This window comes from Crocuta crocuta, unplaced genomic scaffold (assembly GCF_008692635.1).
Source record: "Crocuta crocuta isolate KB4526 unplaced genomic scaffold, BGI_CrCroc_1.0 scaffold308, whole genome shotgun sequence".
NCBI classification, from domain to species: domain Eukaryota; kingdom Metazoa; phylum Chordata; class Mammalia; order Carnivora; family Hyaenidae; genus Crocuta; species Crocuta crocuta.
The window spans coordinates 50,148-74,529 of record NW_027531274.1 but is presented as its reverse complement, the minus strand read 5'-3'; the positions used below and the strand labels follow the sequence as shown (position 1 = coordinate 74,529).

General features: G+C 43.4%; 3 protein-coding genes across 3 annotated transcripts in view; 2 read left to right on the top strand and 1 right to left on the bottom strand.

Annotated features, from left to right (window-relative positions):
• Nucleotides 1–4,427: 4,427 nt before the first annotated feature.
• Nucleotides 4,428–6,880, bottom strand: LOC144237536 (beta-defensin 106A-like). The gene is made up of 2 exons (XM_077771199.1): nt 6,832–6,880; nt 4,428–4,579 (listed from the first exon to the last, which is right to left on the bottom strand). Exons 1-2 carry the CDS (start codon nt 6,878–6,880, stop codon nt 4,428–4,430), a joined length of 201 nt encoding a protein of 66 aa, XP_077627325.1.
• A 6,905-nt stretch (nt 6,881–13,785) lies between these two features.
• On the top strand, nt 13,786–16,671 carry LOC144237529 (beta-defensin 105-like). Its single transcript, XM_077771193.1, has 3 exons — nt 13,786–13,855; nt 14,215–14,256; nt 16,544–16,671. The coding sequence occupies exons 1-3, from the start codon at nt 13,786–13,788 to the stop codon at nt 16,669–16,671; spliced, it is 240 nt and encodes a 79-aa protein (XP_077627319.1).
• A 7,238-nt stretch (nt 16,672–23,909) lies between these two features.
• LOC144237531 (beta-defensin 107A-like) overlaps nt 23,910–24,382 on the top strand; it is a 3,062-nt gene continuing 2,589 nt past the window's right edge. The window contains exon 1 of the mRNA XM_077771195.1: nt 23,910–23,979. Within this exon, the coding sequence (XP_077627321.1) occupies nt 23,910–23,979 (70 nt within the window). The remainder of the gene's footprint in view (nt 23,980–24,382) is intronic.

Sequence of the window (24,382 nt, the reverse complement as noted above, 5' to 3'; positions counted from 1 at the left end):
ACTGAATAAACAGAAAATCAGTGATTTTTCTGGGACCCATCAGAGAACTGAGGTCACAGGGCAAACCACCACTCCCAAATTTGGAGAGAGTCACAGCAGAGAGATGTGTTAACCTGACGCCGAAGCCTTTGGCGCCTCAAACTAGTAGGAACACTGTGGTCGTGTTGGCAAACTGCCAGACTGAGTGAGGACAAGCCTGAACCAAAGGACTAAGGGCCATGGGCGAAGGGACCCCACTCCTTCCTGGGTTTTAACTCCAGGGAGCCCATGAGATTATCATGTTGAAAAGCCAAGAAGTAACCCTCAGTGGCCCTGGCGAGGAAATGGGGAAGTAATCATGTGAAATATGTCCAGAGAGTTTTCTACAAGAGCTTACTGTCCCAGGAAAACAATTTTTACTAAAGCTTTATCTGGAGGAAGGGCAGCCCATCCAGCTTCCTACTCCACTGAATGGGACACCCTCCGGCGTTTTTGTGAAGGTCACATTACAGGGACCCCAGCCGGGAAAAGACTGCCGTTTCTGTCAGTATGGTGGACTCCTGATCGTGGATATCTATTATATATTAATGGATATCTATTTTATACCAACACTACTTAATTTCTCATTTTGCTCAAATTAATTCGATTTTTGTGTTCTTTTGGCACACCCATGTCATCATTTGAAGTTCTTCCACATGTGGGGCACCTGGGTGGCTTAGTCGGTTAAGCGTCCGACTTTCACTTAGGTCATGATCTCGCGGTTCGTGGGTTCGAGCCCCGCGTCGGGCTCTGTGCTGACTGCCAGCTCAGAGCCTGGAGCCTATTTCGGAGTCTGTGTCTCCCTCTCTCTCTCTGACCCTCCCCTGCTCATGCCGTCTCTCTCTCTCTCTCTCTCTCCTAGAAATAAATAAAAATTTAAAAAAAAAGTGAAGTTCTTCCACATGTTCTGACACTACAAAGTTGCTCTGGATTTATTTCATGCATTCTCTGCTCCAGTGTTAGAATCAGCCACTTCTCCAAGGATCCCTGGCTCTTCCCATTGGTGAATGGAATTAAAAACCAATATTTGAGGGACAGGTGTGCTCATAGTTGCCGGAATGTCCTTGCTTCCAGGACCTCTCAGCTGACAGAGCAAGGAAACACATATTTGTTTAATAAGCCCCCATCAATAAATATTTGTATATGTAACCATCCGTATGCAAGCCAGGTCTCTGCCTCTCATCCATCCACATGTGGGTGATTCTACCTTTTCCTTGCTTATCAGTAAACTCCCTCTCGAAACCTGGTGCCCACATCTATAAGTCGTGTACTTAAATGTTCAATTCTGGCTATAGGTGCATAGCAAATCTGAATTGCTAAGCTTGTGTTACCTAACAAATACAGCATCGGCTAGAGTGCCATGCTTTTGTGCATTGTGCTAGATTACAAACTTCTTTTCTAACTGCCGAAGTTACCTAGGCAAGCATGCCCTCCCCTTTGACCTCGCCTCCAGGGAAGTTGTTTTATACAATTATGATACAATTAGGTAGTTTTGTCACATTCTGCATTCCATCCTGGGGTAGCCCTGACTTTCCAATTAACTCTGTTAATTTGCACAGTGAACCTCAGTTCACCCGTTGTGCTGCATTGTTCTCGGGGTTTAACAAAGGCATAGCGTCATGCAGAATAGTTTGATATTCTGCCCTAGCACATTCCCTGTTTTTCACTCCTGGCCAACCCCAGGCAACCAGAGCAAAAGATCACTTCTTTTCACAATCTCTAGTTTTCCCCTTTGCAAAATGCCATGTAAATGGAATTATGCAATATAGAACCTTTTCAGACTGGCTTCTTTCAGACACAAATATGCATTTAAGGTTCCTCTGTGTCTTTAGTGACTTAATAGCTTACTTCTTTTTGTTCCTGAATAATATTCCATTATTTGGATGAACCACAATTTGTTATCAACTCAGCTACTGAGGGACATCTTGGTTGCTTCCGGGTTGGGGTGATTATAAACAAAGGTGCAATAAACATTCCAGGCAGGAGTTTTTTGGGCCTAGGTTTCCAGTGCTGGACAAGGTTGCAACAGTAATCCAATGGAAAAAAGACAGACTTTGGAACAAATGGTGCTGGAGCAATTGAACACCCACAGCAAAAACAGAAATGAGAATGACATTGACCCTCTTAACAGCTTTTAGAAAAAATAACCCAAAATGACTCATGGATTTAGGTATAACTGAAACCACTAAACTTTTAGAAAAGAACATAAGAGAAAATCATCTAGGGCTACACAAAAAGACCTCAGACTTGACTTCCAAAGAAACCATGATGCATAGAAAGAAGCTAGACTTCACAAAGTTAAAAAATTCCCTGTGCAAAAGATCTATTAAGTAAGGTTAAAAATGCAATGTAGATTGGGGGGCAAATATTTGGAAATCACATATCCAACACACGACCTGTATCAAGAAAATATCAAGGACTCTCAAAGCCCAACAGTAAAAACAAGAAAAAATCCCATTAGAAAATAAGTGTGAGACATGTATTTCACTGAAGGTATGAAGATGGCAAACAACAACAACACAGGACAAGGTGTTAAACATCATGAGATTTTAGAGAAATTCAAACTAAAATCACATCTAAGCCATTGATGGCATAAATAAAAAATCGTTGACAACTTTTGCAGCAGACGTTAGAGAGGGTATGGATAAGCCAGGTCACTCTTGCATTCCTGCTGGGAGTGTAAAAACGGTGCAGCCACTCTGGGAAACAGTTTGGCATTGTCTTATAAAAATTCAACCTGCAACCAGGTGACTTGCCAAGTGCACGTCAGGACTCTTAGCCCAGAGTAATGAGTTGTGTTTGCTCAAACATCTATAAACATAAACGTTTACAACAGCTTTACTTGTCATAGCACCGAACGGAAAGAACCCAGCTGTCCTCCCATGGGTGAATGGTTTGGTGAATCGTGGTACATCTGTCCCATGGACTACGATGCAGGGACAGAAAAGGAAGACATACTTAGACATAGGACAACTGTGGAGAGTCTCCAGACCACTGCAGTGAGTAAAAAGTCCCCAGAAGTTACCTACTGTAGGATTCAATTTATTTATTTGTTTTTATTTATTTATCTTGAGAGACAGACAAAGTGCATGCAAGCAGGGGAGGGGAATACAGAGAAGGAAGGAGAGAATCCCAAGCAGGCTCTTCACTGCCAGTGCAGAGCCCAACGCAGGGCTTAAACTCACAAACTGTGAGATCATGACCTGAGCCGAAACTAAGAGTCAGACTGAGCCACCCCGGCACCCCTGTGGGATTCCATTTATATGACATTCCTGAAAGACAAGTTGTATAAGTAGAAAGCAGGTAATTAGTACCTGGAATTAAAGTGGAGGCAGTAGGAGGGAAGAGGGTGTGGCATGGCCGCCATGGCTGGGGGGTGGGGTGGGGTCTCTCGGTGATGGACTTGTTTTGTATCCCTGTCAGTATCTAGTGCTCCTATTGTATTGCACTCTGGTTGTCTATTGGGAAAACTGCATTAAAAGGTAGAGATGTATCTGTATTATATGTTACAACTGTGCATGACTCTGTAATTATGTCAAAACAGCAAAATGTCATTAAAAATCCAACAGGGTTAAGTACATTGACCTTGAGGAATCAAGGGGGAAATAAGGCAAGATTTCTGACCCAACAGGGAACTGAGGCTGGATTTTAGGCCTAGGGAACATAACCAGGAATCCTTACTTGAACTGGGTAAAATGAAAGCTTTGGGTCAGAAAGTGATTTGGCATATAGTAGAAAGTCAATCCGGGACCAGGATCCAAGGTCACTGGACCTGCTGTCAGTTGCAGATACTTAACAACCCTTCTGCCCATCGGCAAATTGGATTCCAGATTTATGGATAGGGGACAAATTATAGGGAGTATAATTTATTAAATTATAAATTTAATTTTTAAATTAAATTAAATTAAATTAATTTAATTTAAATTAAAGCCACAGAATCAGGATGATTAACTTAGACATGTGTATGACACATGAGAATCCTTGATAAGTAAATTTATCTCTCTACTTGCCATTACTATAACTATCCATATAGATATACGTTCATTTCTCCACCTATCCATTTATCTATCATCTATCTATCATCTGTCTCAACGGGTAGTTGGCGCTGACTGCCTGGGGGCAAGTGAGAGGTTTGTTGATTCATAGTCTTTACCAGTTTTTTTTTTAAAAAAAAACATCAGATGGTTTGGAGGAAATTCCCTTACAAAAAAAATTACAGAAAAATAAGACAGTAGGCAGGGACCCTCAGGATTAGCTACGCACATTTCCTTTCTAAGTGAAGCACTTGACAAATTGATAAAAGATAGTCATTTATTTTTATTGAGGTGTCTTCTCTCTGAAGAGGCCAGAGTAAAAAGAAGACAAAACGAGGTCATTTATGTCGCTCTGGAACACCAGGGTCTTCAGAGTTAATCGTTTATATTCGTCCAACACGGCTGCAGGGTCAGGCAGCATTTCAGAGACTTCTGGCAGAGAGCAACAAGTTCTTCATTTTTCTGACAAGAATCCACGCACCTCCCGTTAAGTTTGGAGCATTTCTCATCAAAAAACCCATTCCTGGCTATATAAGGGAAGGAGCCACCAGGATTACTTCTCTTGTCAAACAAGCCCAGTTCCCAGGTACAGTCACGTAACTAGTTAGGAAAGGTTTCTTTATGAGCTGCCAGTAGGTGAGAAGGTAGGGAGATATTTTCTCTCTGATTTTTCTGTCTTTTTATCTTAGGGGATTAAAGACCATGTAGAATACCTTTGTCTTACCACATTTGGGATCAGGCTGTGTGGGGGCTTTGGAAAGCAGAAGCTATTGTTCTTTTATCAGAATCTGTTGGGGGTAATGATCACCTTGTTCTTGTAAATCCCTCCAGGGCAGGTAACTCCCGAACTCACCGTCAGAGTCCAATGCGGTGATAATAGAGCAGGTCTGAGGCTGGGGACATAGTCCGAGGTTGGAGTAATAGGCAGGGATAAATATATAGAAAGGGGAAAGTTTACTCTCATGGGAGAAAGGAAGCAGATTGCTTAGAAAGGCTCCATCAAATTTCTTTTCCACATTTCATCAAATGTGTTCAAGGGCCACTTTGTTGGGAGTGGTTCCCTAGGACTTGTATTGTCTGTTCCATGCAGAACACTGGCTCTGGCCTTCGTACTGGATCAGTAGCCGTCATAAGAACAGCCCACTTCAGGTTAAGTACAGACAGCCACCTTACCAGAATCAACATTTTAGAGTTTCCTAATCCTGGTATATTTAAGGACAGCATCAGATGTACACAAATTGAAATTAATGTCAACATGTAAAGGTGACTAATTCACATAAACGTGAAACTAAAACCAGATGGATTGGTGTCAGCATATGCACTCATCATTCCTAGCACCTGCATGTAAGTTCATAAGTATCAATACTCCAGTATTTCAAAGCTCATTGAACTTCGGTCCCAACAGCAGGGGACAGTACTCCATCTCCCCTCCTGATATTGTAAGGTCATCCCAGGCTGGAGGTACTAGGCCTCCCTCTTCACAAGAGTCTTTGTATTATATCCAGTTGATGGTGATGGCCCAGAAAGAGAGCCTCTGTGTCTTCAGGGCTTCAAATGGGTCATCACACACAGCCATCTAGACGTTAATATAACTCTGTGTGTGTGCGCGTGTGCGTGCAAATAGCACATTAATAGGTCAGTTCCACTTGGATATATTAGATAATTTTATATTACATTATGTTATATTGTGTTACCTAATTATATACTAAGTCTGATTGATCTGAAAAGGGGGCCTTGGTCTGTTTCCATGGTGTACATTGAGGCCAGTGGAATGAACAGCTAGTCGTAGGTCCTGGATCCCCTTGCACTTGACACAGAATCTAATCACACAGGCTTATTGTAAAACAGAGCAGCGGCACAGACAGCTGGTGTGAGAGTTCTGAGCCTCCTAAGGAGACATCTGTAGCATCCGGCACCAATTTCGACTCATTGCAGGCTCTGAAATGCCCTTTCTTCCCCTTTCTGGAAACTGGGATGACTCTAGCCTTGGATTTTAATTTTGAGGAGGATCTGACTGGAGCCACGGGAGGTTTTCAGGAGCCAGAGAGTGTGGCAAGAGTCCTGCTGTGAACTCTCAGGTCCTGGCTTCATCCCTGCTTGTCTGTGTGACTTTGAGAAGCTGCCTAGCCCGGCTGAAGCTCAGTTTCTGCATCTGAAAAATACATGTAAAGCAAACCTTCCAAGCCTGAAGCGTTGGTCTGAAATCACTGCATTCGAAGTAGGACAGAGTTTCCTTAAAGGCCCTGGCATTGGAGAACTGCGTGCATCTCATGGTGTGAAGTGTTTGTTACAAGCGCTCAGCTTCATGGTGTGTGGCAAAGGAGCGGCAATTTCAGATGTACATTTGACCTGTGCCATGGCTGGAATGAACATGGTGTCTGAGCTCTGTCCCTTTCCTCATCCGTTTTGGCCCTTTCCTGGCTCTCTTCCTTACCTGTCTCATCTCTATCACAACTATTTTTTTTAAAAGATCCACAGATGCCCACCCTAGCCTTTACATTTTCCCCCTAGTTTTTTGTTTCTGTCCATGAGCATGGAGCTGGGGACCAAAGGGGATCTTTCCTGATGTATATTTATTTCTTCAACCCTGCGATACCCCATCCTAGACCATCAGGGAAAATGCAATGGATTTATAGAAGAGGCATTGGGGGGGTCACCTCCCATAGTAAATGTCCCCCTGCAGGGCCACCAGGCTGACCACACCCAGGTGCTCACTGAAGCAGACCCTTTCTCTGGACCACCACCTCTAGAACCTTCCCTATAAAGACATTCATTTTACCTGGGGCCAGAAGGCAGAGAAGAGCAAAGAGAAAGAGGAGCATCCTCATGACTCGCAGGGTCTTGAGACATCAGCACAGTGTCCATGATAAAAGGGCAGCAAACACCCACATTTATACATCTCTCTAGACCAAAGAACATCTTGATCAGTGAGGCATGTCAGAAATGAGGACGTTTCCATGGCCTGCCTGGTCGAGCCCACATCTCAGTGGGTGTCGCTCCATCTACAGCTCATTGCTTTTCTGATACTGAAAAGTTCCCAAGGAGGGCAATGGGGAAGAAGGGAAGACAGAGAAGAGGGTGCACTGATGACCAGGTGTAGCTATATGCACTAGTAGGAAGGAAAGATCTGGAATCTGTCAGTTTGGATTTCTAATCCTGACTATGTTCTTTAATAGCTTTGGTTCACTTATATGTAAAATGAGAGTAGTTATAGCATATCATAATGGAGTCAGTGGGGTCTGAATTGCAGCTCCAGTATTTGCGAGCTGTGTACGTTTGGCAAGTGCCTTTACTTAAACATATGTCTTACTATTTATTTATTTATTTTAATGTTTTACTTATTTTTGAGAGAGAGAGAGAGAGAGAGCAGGGGAGGGTCAGAGAGAGAGGGAGACACAGAATCTGAAACAGGCTCCAGGCTCTGAGCTGGATGTCAGCACAGAGCCCGTCGCGGGGCTCAAACCCATGAACTGCAAGATCATGACCTGGGCCGAAGTCGGCCACCCAACCGATTGAGCCACCCAGACACCCCTATTTTTTTTTTAAAGTGCTACGGGGGTGCCTGGGTGGCTCAGTCAGTTGAGGGTCTGACTTTGGCTCAGGTCACGATCTCATGGTTCATGAGTTCGAGCCCTGTGTCAGGCTCTGTATTGACACCTCAGAGCCTGGAGTCTGCTTCAGATTCTGTGTCTCCCTCTCTCTCTGCCCCCCACCCCCACTCACGCTCTGTCTCTCTGTTTCTTAAAAATAAACACTAAATACTTTTTGAAAAGTGCTATGTACTTTAAATGTTATATACATCATCTTATTTAATCTGCAAACAGCTCCCTAGATAGTTGTGAGCATACGGAATATTTGATATTTGATTATGACTATAGATATATCAAATATCCATATACTCTGAATATAATATGCTCCCACAAATCTGACTATCTCTTTTTCCTAAACTGAAGTGAATTAGCTAAGTGGGCAGAGAGAAAGGCCTGAATTATCTACTTTAATTCTTCCCCACTGGGGAATGTCTCTCTTTAATGTGACATTAGGGAGATGAGCCTCCTTATTGTCACTATTAGTATTGCCACTGAAAGTTGAAATATCTTAAAATATTATTAAAGGAATCACAAGCTCCTGAAAAGCAACAAAATGCTTGTTGTGTTACTGAAAACTTTTTTGTATGTGACCTGGATAAGACCATCAGTTTACTTCCTCATGCCATATTGATACCAACAAATGATTGAATGCACAAATAACTGTGAGAAAGGGGCACAGTTTTAACAGAAGAATTGCAGATAGTACCGGTAGACACCCCCTTTTAGGAGGTGGAGTCTAATTCCTCCAACATGAATGAAGGTGATTAGTTCCAAAGAAGAATGTGGGGAGGCAAGAACATCACTTTGGAGTGGACAGAGTTGACACCCTAACCACGTGAGCAGGGTTAACATCAGGAGTGGCCAGTCACATCCCCAGCATGGTCCCCTGACACAGGGCATGAGATTAAGAGCCTCAGCCCTGTGTTACTCTTCTCCCAGACCCTAAACCCCAGTCTGGTAGTGAGAAAGCATCAGACAGGCTTGAAATCTGTAGGTTAGTAGGAATATCACACGCCAATGGTAATTTCTTGGTTTTGACAATCACATCATGACCAAACTATTAATAATAGCATGAGTGTTAACATCAAGGGCAGCTGGGGGAGGGGGTGTATGTGAGAAATTTCCACTGTCTGTACAGCTTTTCAGCAAATCTGAAATTATTCTAAATTAAACATTTTGTTTAAAATAACTAAGAGGGAATGTTCCATGTAGCCTTAGCCTCAGTTACAATGAGGTTTTTGTTAGGTGTGTGTACGTATGTGTATGTGTGTGTGTGTTGATTATATATTATTATATGAATAATCCAATTAAGAAAGATAGGTTGAATATACAGATTTTCTCTATTCCCTTCCAATCCTCACTTAAAAAAATTTAGGGGAACCTGAGTGGCTCAGTTGGTTAAGTGTCCAACTCTTGATTTTGGGTCAGGTCATGATCTCACAGTTTGTGAGATCGAGCCCCACATCAGGTTCTAGGCTGGCAGCAGGGAGCCTCCTTGGGATTCTTTTTCTTCCTCTCTCTCTTCGCATTTCCCTCTCTCCACACCATAATCTCTCTAAACAAATTTTATTAATTAAAAATAAATAAACATTAAGAAAAGATTTAAATCTATAAGACAAACTTCCAAACATTTTCAGTTACACACGGTCTCATTGATCTTATTTAGAATCTCATTATGTCACTTATCTCTGCTTCTTAAGACAAGTTTGATTTATCAGCAAGCGAAGGTTGCAAACATAAGAGACTCATAGAAGAAACAAACGAATGTTAATAAGACAAAGGGAAGTGCACATCATGTTAGAATTTCACATGCTTCTCATCTAAACTTAGAGCATATGGTGTCTCAGTCCGTTCGAGCTGCTGTTACAAAACACCACAGACTCGGTGGCTTATGAACAACATTTATCACAGTTCTGGAAGCTGCGAGTACAAGACCGGGCACCAACGTGGCCAGGTGCCGGTGAGGACCCTCTTCTGGGTTGTAGCTGGCTAACTTCTCACTGTGTCCTCCCTTGGAAGATATGGATAGGGAACTCTCAGGGGCCTCTTTTATAAAGGTGTTAATCCCATTCACGAGGGCCCCCAAAGGCTCAACTCCAAATACCATCACTGTAGGGATTAGATTTCAACATGAATATTGGGGGACACAAACATTCAGAGCATGGCATATGTGATCTCGTCTGAGCACTCACAGTCAACGAACTCTCCTGAGGGATGTGCCATAAGAGCTAAGAGCTGTCCTGCTCACACCTCACCATGGGGAAGGCAGATGCCTCTGAGTGCGTGAAATCCAAGGACGGGGTGTGGTGAGCCCCAGGTTTGAGGGCTGTCAGGGAAGAGGTAGAACCATTAGAGGTGTTAATCGGGTGGTATGTGGACAGGGTTGTATGATGGGAAGGCCCTCCTGGAGATGGTAGCACAAGGCGCCCACTCTAAAGGGCACCGGCACTCCCAGGGGAGATGGGTGCCACACGGGGCCTTATGCGTCTAGATGATACCTCTCAGCGGCAAGGTGGGGAGTCTCAGGATCAAAGTCCTAGAAAGGCATCAGCAATTTAGAGTCTTACAGCTTCAGAATTTGTCTTAATCTATGTTAGCAGATGTTGGGGGCATTTTTGTGGGGTGTGCAAAGCAGGGAACCTCTAAATGGCTAAACAGATGGTGATTTGCACCCTATTCAAAGCAATCAGATGTGGAAGGATTTGAGTTTGGAGCAGGAGACTTTGAGCTATGCAAGTGAGCACGGTCGGGGCCCTCTGCAGGGGCATCTCTGGCCCCATGAAGGAGCAAGGAGGCCTTGTGATCCCCATGACAAGGACAAGCCCTTTAATTTGAAGGTTTCAAGAGTCATCTTGTTTTTCTAAGACTAGAAGTTCACTCCAGATCAAGATCAGCTACATCATGTGCCAGGGCCCGTGTTCAAGAAGTGCCAGAGTCCAGCTCCGGCTGGGTCCAGGGGTCCCTGAAGGATGGACGGTGTTGGCAAGGTAGGGAGGGAGGGAGAGAGCCCCACGGTTCTTTCTGATCACCAGGCAGGCATCTCTGCTCTGTCAGTTTTGGTGTCTTTATTTATAGGTCAAATGTTAACATGGCATCAGAAAAGGAATTTTTACAATTTTTACAATTCTCTGTGATAAGATGTTTTTGGAAAATGTACAGGAACAGGTTTTACAGAAGTATTCTTGCAGGACTGCCTCAATTATAGTGAGGTTGAGTAAGTAAGAAAATAACAGGGTGTTCACATTTTAATTACACTAAGATTAGGTCATAGGTTAAGTTGTAGTATTCTTATCCATCCTCATCACAGCTGCCAGTGTAAGGGAAGGTGTTTGTGGAAACTAGGCCTTAGGGAAGGGACTGCTATACGTCATAAGTTAACAAAGGTATATGTAGTAGCTTATATTCTGCTCTTATCTGTTCCTTCTCTCTAAGTTAGGCTCTTTGCCTCTGGGCAAGACTTGGTTTTTCAGTTACATTCTTTATGGCATCAGAGAGCCAGCCATACCTTTAAAAAATTTTAGCTCATTTCCAATACATAGAATAGTGTATTTTCGAGTGCATTTACCTTTGTGTCTAGTTTTATGATTTCTTGAATAGCTAGGGCATGAGAGACATTTTTGGTTAGCTGATTTACATGTTGAGCTATATGAACCTCTTGGACTAATGCAACCGTAGAAACAGAATTGTACATGTAAAGGTCAATCTTTTATGAGGAAGGGTCATTAGCCTGTTCATAACTCAAGGGAAAGTATGGAGGGAAACAGGACCTGCTAGAGACACAATGTCTGTTTCCATAATCAAAAGAAGAAGTTCTCACAATAAGTTCCTTCACAAGGTGCAATCATCATACCAGGGCCAGAATAAGGGGACAAGTCACTCCCGATACTGATCAACAAGGTACTTGGGGGTCGGGGCTCAAGAAATAATTGAGTGAGGGTGGATATCAGTCGTCATTTGATTGGCAAGATTGTGCAAACTTGCTTTAACCTCATCAAGAGTTTTCTTGACTAGTGGGCTCAGAATGGCTCCCGACAAAGAGGTAGGAAAAAGGTGCCATTAAAGGTATCTAGTTCTCTTGATCTGTCATAGTAATTTTTCTTTGCTATTTAATGTCACAATCTCCCAGGCACAGGGTTGCTTGAAGGACACTTGCAGACCCTCACAGCTGCCTGGGTATCCTCGCATTTCCACTGCGCATATGTGTGTGGTCCACCGTCAGCCACTGCTGGACTGGCATGTCTTACTCCACAGAGAAAGTCAAGCCAGGTGTTTCCCCCATGATCCTGCCATGCCATCCATGGTGGCTGGGCAGCTCTCAAGGATATGTCCACATCTGCTGGATGCAGTTCATATGGATTTAGGGGTTAAGGAGAGGTCTGTTCCTGCCAAGTTGCCTGGCTATACCATGGCACTGTCATCCCGGGGAGGGTTTGATGGCATGCTGGGCCCTAAGAAACTCCCATCCCATCTCTAGATACATCTCCACTCAGTCCGAGCTGGGGGCCAGTGGTGGCAGTATTGCTGGGGAGGTGGGATCAGAAAAGAAGAGGCTGGGTGGGGCCCCAAGGGTCAAGGGCCAGGAACCCCCTGAGAAGGTGAGGAGGGGAAGGAAGGCAGATCATATAGGGACTGAGGTTCCAAGGTCCCAGACTGGCTCCTATTCCTAACAGATTTGATTTACAGGGCACATCTTCAAAGATAAAATTATTAAGAATTGCAATATGGTGAGTGCAGAGCATTAAACCCCAAGGCAAGAAAAGGGGTGTGCGGCTGCCCTCCTCACACCTGGCCTGGCTCCAGGTTATTAAAATGCCTGAGAACTGAAGGCTGAGGTCATTAGGCTCAGCTCTGTGTCCCCTAGTACCCACATTTTGGCTTATGTTCGTGAAGCTGCCTTGTTTGCCGGCCATGGAAACAAACATGCAGATATCGTCAGGGCTGCGCTTTCCCGGCCAGAAAAAGTTCACTGTGAATTGGTAGAGTTGAAAAGGAATTTACATAAAAGTTGGACTCAAAGCAGGATAGTCAGATATGTGAATGTAGGGCTGGTGTTAATAGCCAGACACTGATAGCCACTTAATACTTATTTTAGTGAGTCCTTTTAAATATCCTATGAAGTACGTACCTTTATTATGTCCCCATTGTAAGACGAAGAAATACATTCAGCAAAGTAAGCCACCTGCCCGAGGTCATACATTTGCTAACTGGTTCTGTCCGACCTCAGTCTACCTTGTTCAGTTATCATATTTTGCATTCCCAAGATGGAGACCAGAGCCTTGTGTAAGCATAGGCACCAGGATGGGACTTACTTGGTAGTACAAGGATACAAGTAGTAATTTGGAAACCATGTTCCTGATGAATGAAAAGGATGTGGAAATTCTGCCTTTGGGCTGCTAGGTGACATTGTCACAGGCTCAGGGATTCAGAGCTAAGTTGGTAAAATGACTACAGCCCCAGAGACCCTCACAGGTAGTACAAACAAGCCAGGGCAGTAACAGTGCACGTTGCTTGGGCTCTTCTTACAGGGCACCAGGCTTCTTTCCAGGCACTTCCCTAAGTTCCCAGCATGTCTGCATCATCATCCCTGCAGCTAGACAACACCCCTAAGAGGCTGGCAGAGGAGCTGTAGACATCAAAGAACCAACTGGAGCCTCAGCTGTCCCCAACCCCCCAGCAAGCTTCAGCACAAAGCAAGCAGAATTAGCATGAGCGCAAACAGTTCTTGGGTTGGTGTTCAGAAGTCAGGTGGGCAACCTCAGGAGACCCAGCATCAAGGGAGGGAATGCAGCCCAGGAATGGACCAGTTCTGGGCATGTTCCATCTCTCAATCATTGCAGCTGCTCCTTATTCAATGGAAGAGAACACTGGAGCCGGGAGAGGGAAGGGGGGAACAGGCCCCTACATCCCGCATCGGTAGGTCAGTGCGTGGCACCCGGTCTTCCAGCTCCTGGCCTCGAACTCCCATTATATAGGTCCTCCCATCATATCAGTCCTTGATCCTGGGAAATGGAGCATGCAAATGTGCTTTCTTTATTGATTCACTTCACTGACCAAAAGTATTCCCCATTACTTTCAAATATAAGTGTGCCTCCTGTCCACTCACAGAGGTCCCAGACCTCTACTCGGAACAGTTTTCCCCAGAGATGACCTTGAGCAGGAAGATGTCTTACGTTGTCTTTGCATTTTTCTTCATTTTGGCTCAATTTCCATCAGGTAATTGTAAATGGATGGGATTCTGATGGGGTCAGATCTTAAAGTCTGATGGTTCTCTATGGAGCGCCGTAAAGTTGAGATTAACAGTCAGCTCCCCACGGAGGTCCTCGTAGTAATTTCTTGAACCTACAGTGGCATTTTCTAAGCAAACTACAATTCCCTCTCCCACCCACTCCCGACCTTTTAATTAAACTTCTTACTGGTTACTGGGAGTGCTAGCTTTCAGAAAGAGAATAAAGATGCAGCCTCTGTGATCTGCTGTCCTTTGACAGCAGATGTGTGGAGCTGGGAATGTTGTTTCATACAGCATTATTTCCTGCACTGACTTTAATATCCAAAATGTGCTGTTTTGAATTTAGGGTGCCAGGCAGGACTCAAGTATTCTGAGCCACTTCCAGGAGGTAAGTTGAATCCCTTGTGCATAATTTTTACTTTAAAGACCTGCGACCTGCCAGCTTCCTCTGACTTCTGGAGGCAAGGCGTGATAGAAATAATCGTGAGAATAGAGTTGCCTGAAATCCCAGATTTCTACCTCTTGTAGTCGGCATCATATCTGGGTTTGCTATCTCACAGAGAAATCCCTTAGTTACTGAATTGGAGTTTTGGCCAGAGATTTGGACACGGTAATGACCTACTGTCTAGCTCATGGTGCTAACTAAAGCAAGGTTATAGGATCAGGCTTGTAGCAGTGAAGGAGCATGCTTGCCTACGTCTTACAGACTCTGCCCCTAAACCCAGTAGGAGGCGTCCCAGTCTTTGCTACTGGTCTCAGAAGGATCAAAGAAAAGAGTGATGAAATCTCATCACCATTGCAGACGAGCTGTACACAGGGAATCACAGAGTATCACTCCGCCCATTGCGTGTAAGCCCTGCATATAAGCACGGCCAGAGAGGGTTAGCAGGGTGAAGGGTGGGAGAATGGGTGTTCTAATTCGGCAGCAAATAGGCATCTAGAGATAATCCTTGGCATTCCAATGAGTAGGTTAGATCAGAAATACAACACAATTCCATATATAATCTGGGTCCTAGGCTGAAACTGCGGATTCCTCCCCACCTCAGTAATGCAAGGCTTGGGAGGTAAGATGGGCTGGGGCATCATCTGGGTGAAGACAGGTGGAACTCACATGAGCTGGGAAAACAAGGCGGATGCTGGTGCAGAACTTCCCAGGTAAGGAAGAAGACTGGAACTCCAAAAGAGAAAGTAATAAAATTAGGAGCTAGACGTGAATGAGGAGTTGAGAAGCTTGAGGTGTAGCTATTCCGTGGAGGTGACTTGGAGCCACAAAATTGTTCTGTGGGGAGGAAGCAGGACTCTGGTTCTTTATTTAGAAGCGTTATCAGGAAGTCTTGGTGGAATCTGCTGCTGGCCGCAGGGCACGTCAGTAGAAGGTTAGAGTGTGTCTGCCCTCACCTCCAGTCAAAGCAGGTTGGAAGAAAAGTCATCAGGGACTTTTGTTTCAGAGCCAGTCAGAATGTTTATCAAAAGGTGTGATGAGTGCACTACATCCAGCAGAAGAGACAGGTGATGCAGACTTGGGCTTTACTGGAGCAAAGCCCGGGGAACAGATTTGTTGCTATTGGTGGACTTCACAGAACCAACTAGACAGCCACGGCCGTCCCCATGCCCCCGGCAAGCTTCAGCACGAAGCAAGCAGCAATTAGCATGAACTCAAACAGCTCTTGGCTTAGTGTTCAGAGTCAGGAGATCCAGCACCAAGGTGATGGAATGCAGTCCAGGAACAGAGCAGCTCTGGGAATGTGACTGAGCAATGATGTGAGAGGGAAGAAGAGGAAGGAAATGTCTTCCTTGATGCATCAGGGAACGTAAATTCCTAAATGGCCACGGAGGATGGGAAAACGGGCTGTCGAGGAGGCCAGTGAATGGTTGTAGTAGTGAGACCGACCTGTAAGTTCCCTTATAGTTCTGAGGCTACGGAGAAAAGGTGGTTAATAGGAAAGAAAATAAGGGGTTGCAACATAAATGTTGCCCCTGGAGAACCAGACCAGCAAATAAAGAATTCTAGGCTGGCAAAGGCACTACTTCCCTGGTCCATGAAAGTTGTCCTGAAAAGTTTTGGGGGGCTCATGTAAAAAAGCTTTTGCTTAAAGTAACATCAACAACAAAAATAGCTAATGGACTAAATAGTGTTTGGCAAAATATTCTCACATAACTCACTCCATTTGGCCACTAAAAGAATTTGCAGTGTAGACAAGCGTTTCTAGAATGTTCATTTGACAAATGAGAAAGCTGAGATCCGGCAGTTTGTGGAAGACACCCGCCATTTCCAGGCCCCCCAAAGAACTGAACTAACTTCACCTCTACCTTCAAGATCTTTTCAAAGCACAAGATAGCCTTCTCATCTTTACCCTGTAACCTTTACAGAAGTATCAGGTATGTATTTTTATGCTTCTGTAATATACATGACACTTGGCCCTGCTGTGGTTACTTTTGATGCAGGCAAGGCTATAAACACACGGAGAACAAAGATCGTGCCTACCTCTTACCTCAAAATTAAGTCTCCCCAACTCCATCCTGAGAAAAGGAGAGCTCTTTGGAAAATCGGGGCTGGCTCTTAAAAACACTCTTTACAATCATATAAACCCTCCCTTGCTTGGGGGGCCTTCGATGTTCTCCCCATGTCCAGGGAGTCCCTGGGCAGATATGTCAGCAGCTCTTTCTCGGCATAGGTGAGTTTGCCATTTGTGAGCCATGCTGGCTTGGCCGGGGCAAGTGCAGGAAGATGTGTGCTGAGGACGAGAAGGCTGTTGGAAATTGCAAGCTGAACTTTTTCTGTTGCCGACGGAAGATCCAGTGAACCAGATCAGCACTCCTCCAGTCTTGGACATTCAAGGAAGGGCAAGGGAAACTGGGTGGCTTTACCCAAGTAACACTGTGAATGAGTCTCAGAATCATTTCTGGTTTTTTCTCCCTTTGTTTTGTTTCTTTGCTTATTTTTTTAATTGATTTTAAAATCAAGGTTCGAAGGTGCCCAATAGCCTAATCAGATACTAGTAGTACATATTTGTGGGGTACCTTATCATTTATGAGTATTTCCCCCATTTCCCTCCTGTCATGTTCAGCGTACTTATGTGTACTAATTTTAACAAAACAGAGAGACAGAAATGGTGTCCACATTTGTGTTAGTGGAGTTATAACTCTGTAGAATACAAGAAATTATCCACATCATTTCTCGGTTTATCGATACATTGTCATTCTTTGCTTCTAGAACTTACGGTGTATTTTTTGAGCAACTCATCCCTACTCAGTTAAAGTCCATGGCACCAACTTCTCATTTCTTTCCTCACCTGTAAATGAAAACGCCAGAGACTGATTCACAATGCTCAGCATAGACTGCATGGGTGGTTGACTATATAACTTTTTGCCTTATGAAATAAACTCCGTAGCTTCGCACAATAAAGGTCAAAATTATTTGTCCTTTTGAGCAGCTACTCAAATTTGATCACTCAGTTTTTACATGTGAGACTATTAGTATTTCGCTTAACATTTGGGCTTCCACCATATGATTGGTCATTTGGCACTGGGGTACATCTTTTGTCTTTTCCCTGGTGGGAGAATGGTGGATGGGAGGAAGGGAGAGCCCTGGGGTTCTCTCCCCCACCTCTCCTCCAGTGGTGACTCCATCTCCCAGGTGCCCACACTTGAAAGTGTCTACAGGCAAAGAGCTCTGGCTGGAGTTGTGCCCAGTGACAGGACAGAAAAGTCAGCAATGGAGTGGCTGCTCTTAAAATATTAGGGAGGGTAGGGGCGCCTGGGTGGCTTAGTTGGTTAAGCGTCCGACTTTCGCTCAGGTCATGATCTCGCGGTTCGTGGGTTCGAGCCCCGNGGTTTCCCATTGTCCTTCATTTTTAAAAATTTTTAAATGAAATTTTAAGTCATAAATTAAGACATTTGTCATTGTCTAAAATAAGCATTTGGACACAAATTTCTAAGTTATTCTTTCGCTGTGTTCCACAAAACTTGATATATTGGTATTTTTTAAGTTTATTTTGAGAGAGAGGGTGAGAGAGAGAGAGTGCAAACGGAGGAGGGGAGGAAGAGAGGGAGAAAGAATCTGAAGCAGGCTCTTCACTGCCAATGCAGAGTCTGATGTGGGTGGTGAACTCGCAAACCATGAGATCATGATCTGAGCCGAGATCAAGAGTCAGATGCTTAACCAACTGAGCCATCCAGGCGCCCCAGATATATTGGTATTTCTTTACGTTCATTGTGAAATATTTTATAATTTCTTCTTTGATTCTTTAATACAGAATTAAGTTTCTTTATTTTCAAATATTAGGAAATTTCCTAAATGGGTTATTGTTATAAATTTCCAATTTATTATTTTTTAATTAAAAAAAATTTTTTTAATGTTTTATTTATTTCTAGGAGAGAGAGAGAGACAGTGTGAGCAGGGGAGGGTTGGAGAGAGAGGGAGTCACAGACTCTGAAACAGGCTCCAGNTGAGATCATGACCCAGGCTGAAACCAAGAGTAGGATGCTTAACTGACTGAACCACCCAGGTGTCACTGATATTTATCATTTCTGATGTATTTCATTCTCCTTGAAAATCAAGTTTCCTTCTTGCATTTCCTTTCAGCCTGAAGAATTTCCTTTAGAGAACCTCTGGTAGAGAAAAATTCTCTTCCTTTTCTTCACCCTGAAAATATGTTTATTCTATCTTCCCCTTTTAAAGGAATTCTTCCTGCAGATGGAGTTTGGGGTAGGCAGCTTTCTGCTTGTTTTCCTTCAGTCATGTCCGTTGTTTTCCCTCCACGCAGCAAGATGTGCGCGCGGTCACCCTACCGCTTTCGTTTCTGAGGAGAAGCAGATGGTAATCCAATTGCTATTTCCCTGAGCTCAAAATATTACTTTTCTCTTGATACTTTCACGATTTTCTCCCTTTTTTGGATTTCAGAAGTTTGTGCTGTGCCTAAGCATGGTATTTATGTTTGCAATTTGCTGTGCTTCCTGATTTTGTCAATTTGTGTCTTTTACTACATTTTGGGGATTTCAGCCATTATTTCCTTGAACTGTTTTTTTTTTTTTTTACCCCATTTTGTTTCTTTCCTCGTTTTGGGACTCCAAGGACCTGTCTGCTCTAGCTTTTGATATTATCCATCAGACCCTTGAAGGCTATTTTTCTCCATCTTTTTTTTTCTCTCTCTGATCCACAGATTACATAGTTTTTATTGATTCAGTGATTCTTGATCCTGTCATATTTTCTATGCTATCAAATCTATTCAGTTAATTTTTTTCAGATATTGTATTTTTTAGTGTCAAGATTTCTTTATATTTTCTGGTCTCTAATGAGATTTTCCATGTTAAAATTCATTGCATGTGTATTTCCTTTACTACTGGAGCATGTTAAAGTGGATATATTAGAGTCCTTGTCTGATTATTTCAACATGATTGGTGTCCAGGACTCTGTGAATGTTGTGTTGAAGACTGCTACATCTTCTGAAGAATGCTGATGTTTTGATTTGACAGGAAAGCGACTCTATTAAACTCAATTTGCAAATATTACCTCATCTGTAATGGACAGCGGCTCAAATCTCAGGGATGTTTGCGTGTTTGTTTTGTTATATCTTAACAAGGTGCACGTGTGGTTCAGGGGTGAGCAAGAGACCTGGGCAGAGTTCACATATAGAACCTAAGCTCCCTTCTCTGGGTCTTCATTTCCAGAAGCTCTGGCCTCCCTTAGCTCTGTCTTTGTGTTCCAAGTTTAGAAAGAGGGTAGATCCCTTGTGTGTTTTGTTTTAGCCTCTCCATGCCACCCTGTAATCAGAGAGAACATACTCTGTGCTGTTCCATTTTTCCAAGTTTTGACTTTTTTCCAAAATATGCCCGTATTTATTTCAGCTTTCATATTCTTTGGGTAGTTTTTTGTGGGTTTGCTTTACTTTGTTTGGTTCTTCCAGAGTTTTACTTGTTATCAGTGGGAGGGTCCACCTATTAGAAGCTCGCTTTGCTTGGGGCGCCTGGGTGGCTTAGTTGGTCAAGCGTCCGACTTTCGCTCAGGTCATGATCTCGCGGTTCGTGGGTTCGAGCCCCGCATCGGGCTCTGTGCTGACTGCCAGCTCAGAGCCTGGAGCCTGTTTTGGAGTCTGTGACTCCTTCTCTCTCTGACCCTCTCCTGCTCACGCTGTCTCTCTCTCTCTCTCTCTCTCTCTCCTAGAAATAAATAAAACATTTAAAAAATATTTTAAAAAAATATTAGGGAGGGTAAAGGGGTGTGGCTTCCACAGACCAAGTGAATGCTACTGCAAGGTCACTGGGCTGAAACCGTCCTAAAGGGAAGATTCCCAAATAATGTGGCCTCCTAGAGCAAAGGGACCCGGTAGTAACTTTTAGGATAGAGACCTGGGAGGTGAGGGTTTGAGGTAAGTTCATTAGATGGACCAGAAACCATAGCAACCATTCAGGACACAGTGCAATGCCATCGGCCACACGGGAGCCTTGAAAGAACACGTAATATACTTTCCAAAAGGAGATTTATCTTGGAATATTGCAGTACCTGTTTCTTTGACTGTGCAACAAAGCACCACAGAAGTCAGCAGCTTAAAACAGCGCACGTTACCTCTCATGCTTCGATAGGTTCAAAGTCCGGGCTTTGACTTGGTGTAGCAAGTGCTATAGGGTTTCATGAGACGGACAGCATGGTGTTGGCCCAGACTTGGATCTAATCCAAGGCAAGAGATCCACTTGCACACCCCTGGGGCTGCTGGGAAAATTCTGTCACTTGGGGTCCTAGGCCTGGGGTGGGTGGCTGTTTTCGTGTAGGCTCTCAGCCCTGGACGGTCCTGAGCGAGCCTGCCTCGATTTTCCTGCCTTGGGGCTCTTCCCATAGAACAGCAGATTCTCCTTCAAGGCCAGAGAGAGTCTCTCATACTTCAAAAACTCCAACGTCTTTCTAACAAGAACAAAAGAGGGGCGCCTGGGTGGCTCAGTCGGTTAAGCGTCCGATTTAGGCTCAGATCATGATCTCAGGGTTCGTGGGTTCCAGCCCCGCGTCGGGCTCTGTGCTGACAGCCAGCTCGGAGCCTGGAGCCTGCTTTGGATTCTGTGTCTCCCTCGCTCTCTGACCCTCCCCTGCTCATACTGTCTGTCTCTCTCTCTCTCTCTCAGAGATAAATAAAACATTACCAAAAAAAAAACAACAACAACAAACAAAAAACCAAAAAACAAAAAAAAAACAAGAACTGAAGAAAGGGGAGAAAATCAAGCTTCACAGAATAACATTTTTATTTACCATTGGAATCAAATGAGTATTAATCCAAACTAGATTGTTTAAAGTGTGTTTGTGTTTGAGAGAGAGAGAGAGAGAGAGAGAGAGAGAGTAGGGGAGGGGCAGAGAGAGGGAGACACAGAATCCAAGCAAGCTCCAGGCTGTGAGCAGAAAGCCCGATGTGGGGCTCCAATCCACGAACCATGAGATCATGACCTAAGCTGAAGTGAGACCACTTAACCAACTGACCCACCCAGGTGCCCCCAGACTAGATTGTNACCCTCCCCCGCTCACACTGTCTCTCTCTCTTTCTCCTAGAAATAAATAAAAAACATTTAAAAAAAATTAATTGCAACCACCTGGGCACCTGGGTTGTTCAGTGTCCTACTTGAGCTCAGATCATGACAGTGTGGTGTGTGAGTTCAAGCCCCATGTTGGGCTCTGTGCTGACAGCTCAGAGCCTGGAGCCTGCTTCAGATTCTGTCTCCCTTTTTCTGCCCCTCCCCCACTCACGCTGTCTTCTCTCTGCCTCTCAAAAATGAATAAATGTTAAAAAAAATTTTAAAAACTTAATTGCAACCCCCAGGTCATTTATAATATAACTCAAACATACATAGCAAGATAAATGACAAGGGAATTCAAACGGTACCTCAGAAAATATCTATTTAACACAAAAGAAGTCAGTAATGCAGGAATAGAGAGGGAAAAGAGGTATAACATTTAGAAAACAAATAGCAAATGGCAGATGTCAATCTCACCTCATCAATTATGGCATTAAGTGCAAATGGATGAGACACTCCAGTTAGAGCCTTGCAGAATGGAGTTTTTAAAGAAGATGCAACTGTGCCGAGACACAGTTTAGATTGAAGGAACTAAAGAGATCAAAAAGGATGGAAAAAGATAAATCCAAAGTCAAGAGAACTTTGTATAGTGGTGGATGAGTCAGTCCCTCATGAGTCAACATCACAATTATAAGAGTATATAAACCTAACAGGAGTCACAAAATATATGAAGTGAGAACTGAAACATTGCAGGGAGAAACCAATAATTCAACAAAAATAATGGAGGACTTTAATATTTACTAAGGAAACAGAAGCTCTGAAGACACCGTGAACCAGTTAACCTCACAGACATCTCTGGCATGCTCCACCCAACAACAGCAAAATACAAGGTCCCATGAGATGTTCTGCAGGGTCTTCTGAAATATCTGCAGAACAGGCCACATGGTACAAGAATCCAACCTCAGTGGCTTCAAAGTGAACAACATGTTCCTAAATCAGTAATAGGTCAAAGAAGGGGCACCTGGGTGGCTCAGTCAGTTGAGCATCCGACTTTGGCTCAGGTCATGATCTCACGGCTCATGAATTTGAGCCCTGCATTGGGCTCTGTGCTGACAGCTCAGAGCCTGGCGCCTGCTTCTGATGCTGTGTCTCCCTCTCTCTGTACCCCTCCCCCACTCATGCTCTGTCTCTCTCTGTCTCAAAAATAAGTAAACATTAAAGAATTTTAAAAAATAGTAATAGGTCAAAGAAGAAATCAAAAGAGAAATTAGAAAATATTAGGTGAATGAAAATTGAGAACAAAGCAAACCAATATTTAGGGGATGTAGCTAAAGCAATGCTTAGAGAGAATTTATAGTCATAAATGTCTATATTTAAAAAGAATGAAGATCTCAAATCAGTGAACTAATCTAGTTTAGGAAGGTAAAACTTCAAGACCTGACGAGTCCCTCAAAGGGNTCTCTCTCCTAGAAATAAATTTTAAAAAAACATTAAAAAAAAAGAAGCTCGCTTTGCTTTATTCAAAATGGAATTCCTCATTTGAGTTTTAATCTTTCAAGTAATTCCCCTACTTAAAAGCCTTCAATAACTTTCCTTTGGTTTTAAGATAAAATTCAAAATTTTTAGTAACATATAAATAGACATGGTAGTTCTCCAACCCATATTTGTTGAATGAAAGCTATTCCCCTAACATATGAAATATAGTCATATTTACTCACAATGCCATTGTTCTTAATGATATCTTACAGGGTTGCCTGGGTTGCTTAGTTGGCTAAGTATTGGACTCTTGATCTCAGTTTGGCTCTTGATTTCTGGGTCATGAGATAAACCCCCATGTTGGACTCTGTGCTGGGTGTGAAGCCTACTTAAAATAATAATAATAATATCTTAGAGATGTAAAAACTTTGAACATTTAATAATTTCCATATTAATTATTTGACTATTCGTGAGTTCTTCTAACTAGACAGCTGTTAATTAACAAGTCGAAGAACACATATATTCTGAATATCTACTGTTGCAAAGCTCTGTCATGAGGAGTGATCGGAAAAGAAAGGATGGAGGGAGAGTCGTTTTCTTCTGTGGAGCATATAGTCAAATTGGAAAGATAAAAAAATTTTCATACAGTGTAATTTTTGAAAAGCAGTTAGACCAGGCACCCATTCATAACAGCTGGGTCCATCTTATAAGAGAGTAAGTTGCACTTAACATCTTAGAGAAGAAGAAACGGATTGGGGTTATAGATCTTCTGGAAGGGTAAGTACCTGAGATGGGGCCTAAGGGAAAAATAGACGTCTAGGCAGAGACAGAGACTGGAGGAATCCAGGCTGGAGGACGGGTTGTTTGGTTTCCTCTCCCGTAAACCTCTTACCTGATCCAGCAGCCCACGCACTATTCAGGAGAGCATGAAAAATAGTTTCTTCTTAACAAACATTGCAAACCGAAGTTGGCTCCCAGCCCTTTCAGAGCTGTAGAACTTGTTTCAATCAACTTCTCTCGATAAAAGAGCTGGATTTTAGTAACTGTCCCTCCTTTGTCCTCTCTCCACTGATGTCTAGAGCCATAAGAATCTTTTTCTTGATTTTTGTTGCTCTCATTCTCCTTGCTCGCTTTTTCTCAGGTAAGAGGGAAATCCTAGTAGCTGTAAGGGTGGCAATCTGTCTTTTAAGAAGAAAGCTCAGGTTTTAGAAAAATGCATGACTCATCCCAGTGTTCTTGAAAGGTCCCAGGACAAACCAGTTATAGGAAATCTTTTATTTTTACTTTTTTAGAGAAAGAGAGAGACAGAGAGTAGGGGAGAGGGGCAGAGGGAAAGAGAGAGAGAGAGAATCTTTTTTTTTTTAAATATAATATATTGTCAAATTAGCTAACATACAGTGTATATAGTGTGTTCTGGGCTTCAGGGTTAGCTTCCTGTAACTCATCGCTTACATACAACACCCAGTGTTCCTCCCAACAAGTGCCCTCCTCAGTGCCCATCACCCATTTCCCCTCTCCCCCACCCCCCATCAACCCCTCCAGTT

Excerpts from the sequence above, each read along its gene's own strand:
- LOC144237536 (XM_077771199.1), bottom strand. The coding sequence starts at position 6,880 with ATGAGGATGCTCCTCTTTCTCTTTGCTCTTCTCTGCCTTCTGGCCCCA. Across the intron at positions 4,580-6,831 it reads TCTCTGCCTTCTGGCCCCAG|CCAGGAATGGGTTTTTTGAT; the intron begins GTAAAATGAATG and ends TCCCTTATATAG.
- LOC144237529 (XM_077771193.1), top strand. The coding sequence starts at position 13,786 with ATGACCTTGAGCAGGAAGATGTCTTACGTTGTCTTTGCATTTTTCTTC. Across the intron at positions 13,856-14,214 it reads TTTGGCTCAATTTCCATCAG|GGTGCCAGGCAGGACTCAAG; the intron begins GTAATTGTAAAT and ends TTTTGAATTTAG. Across the intron at positions 14,257-16,543 it reads TTCTGAGCCACTTCCAGGAG|GTGAGTTTGCCATTTGTGAG; the intron begins GTAAGTTGAATC and ends TTCTCGGCATAG.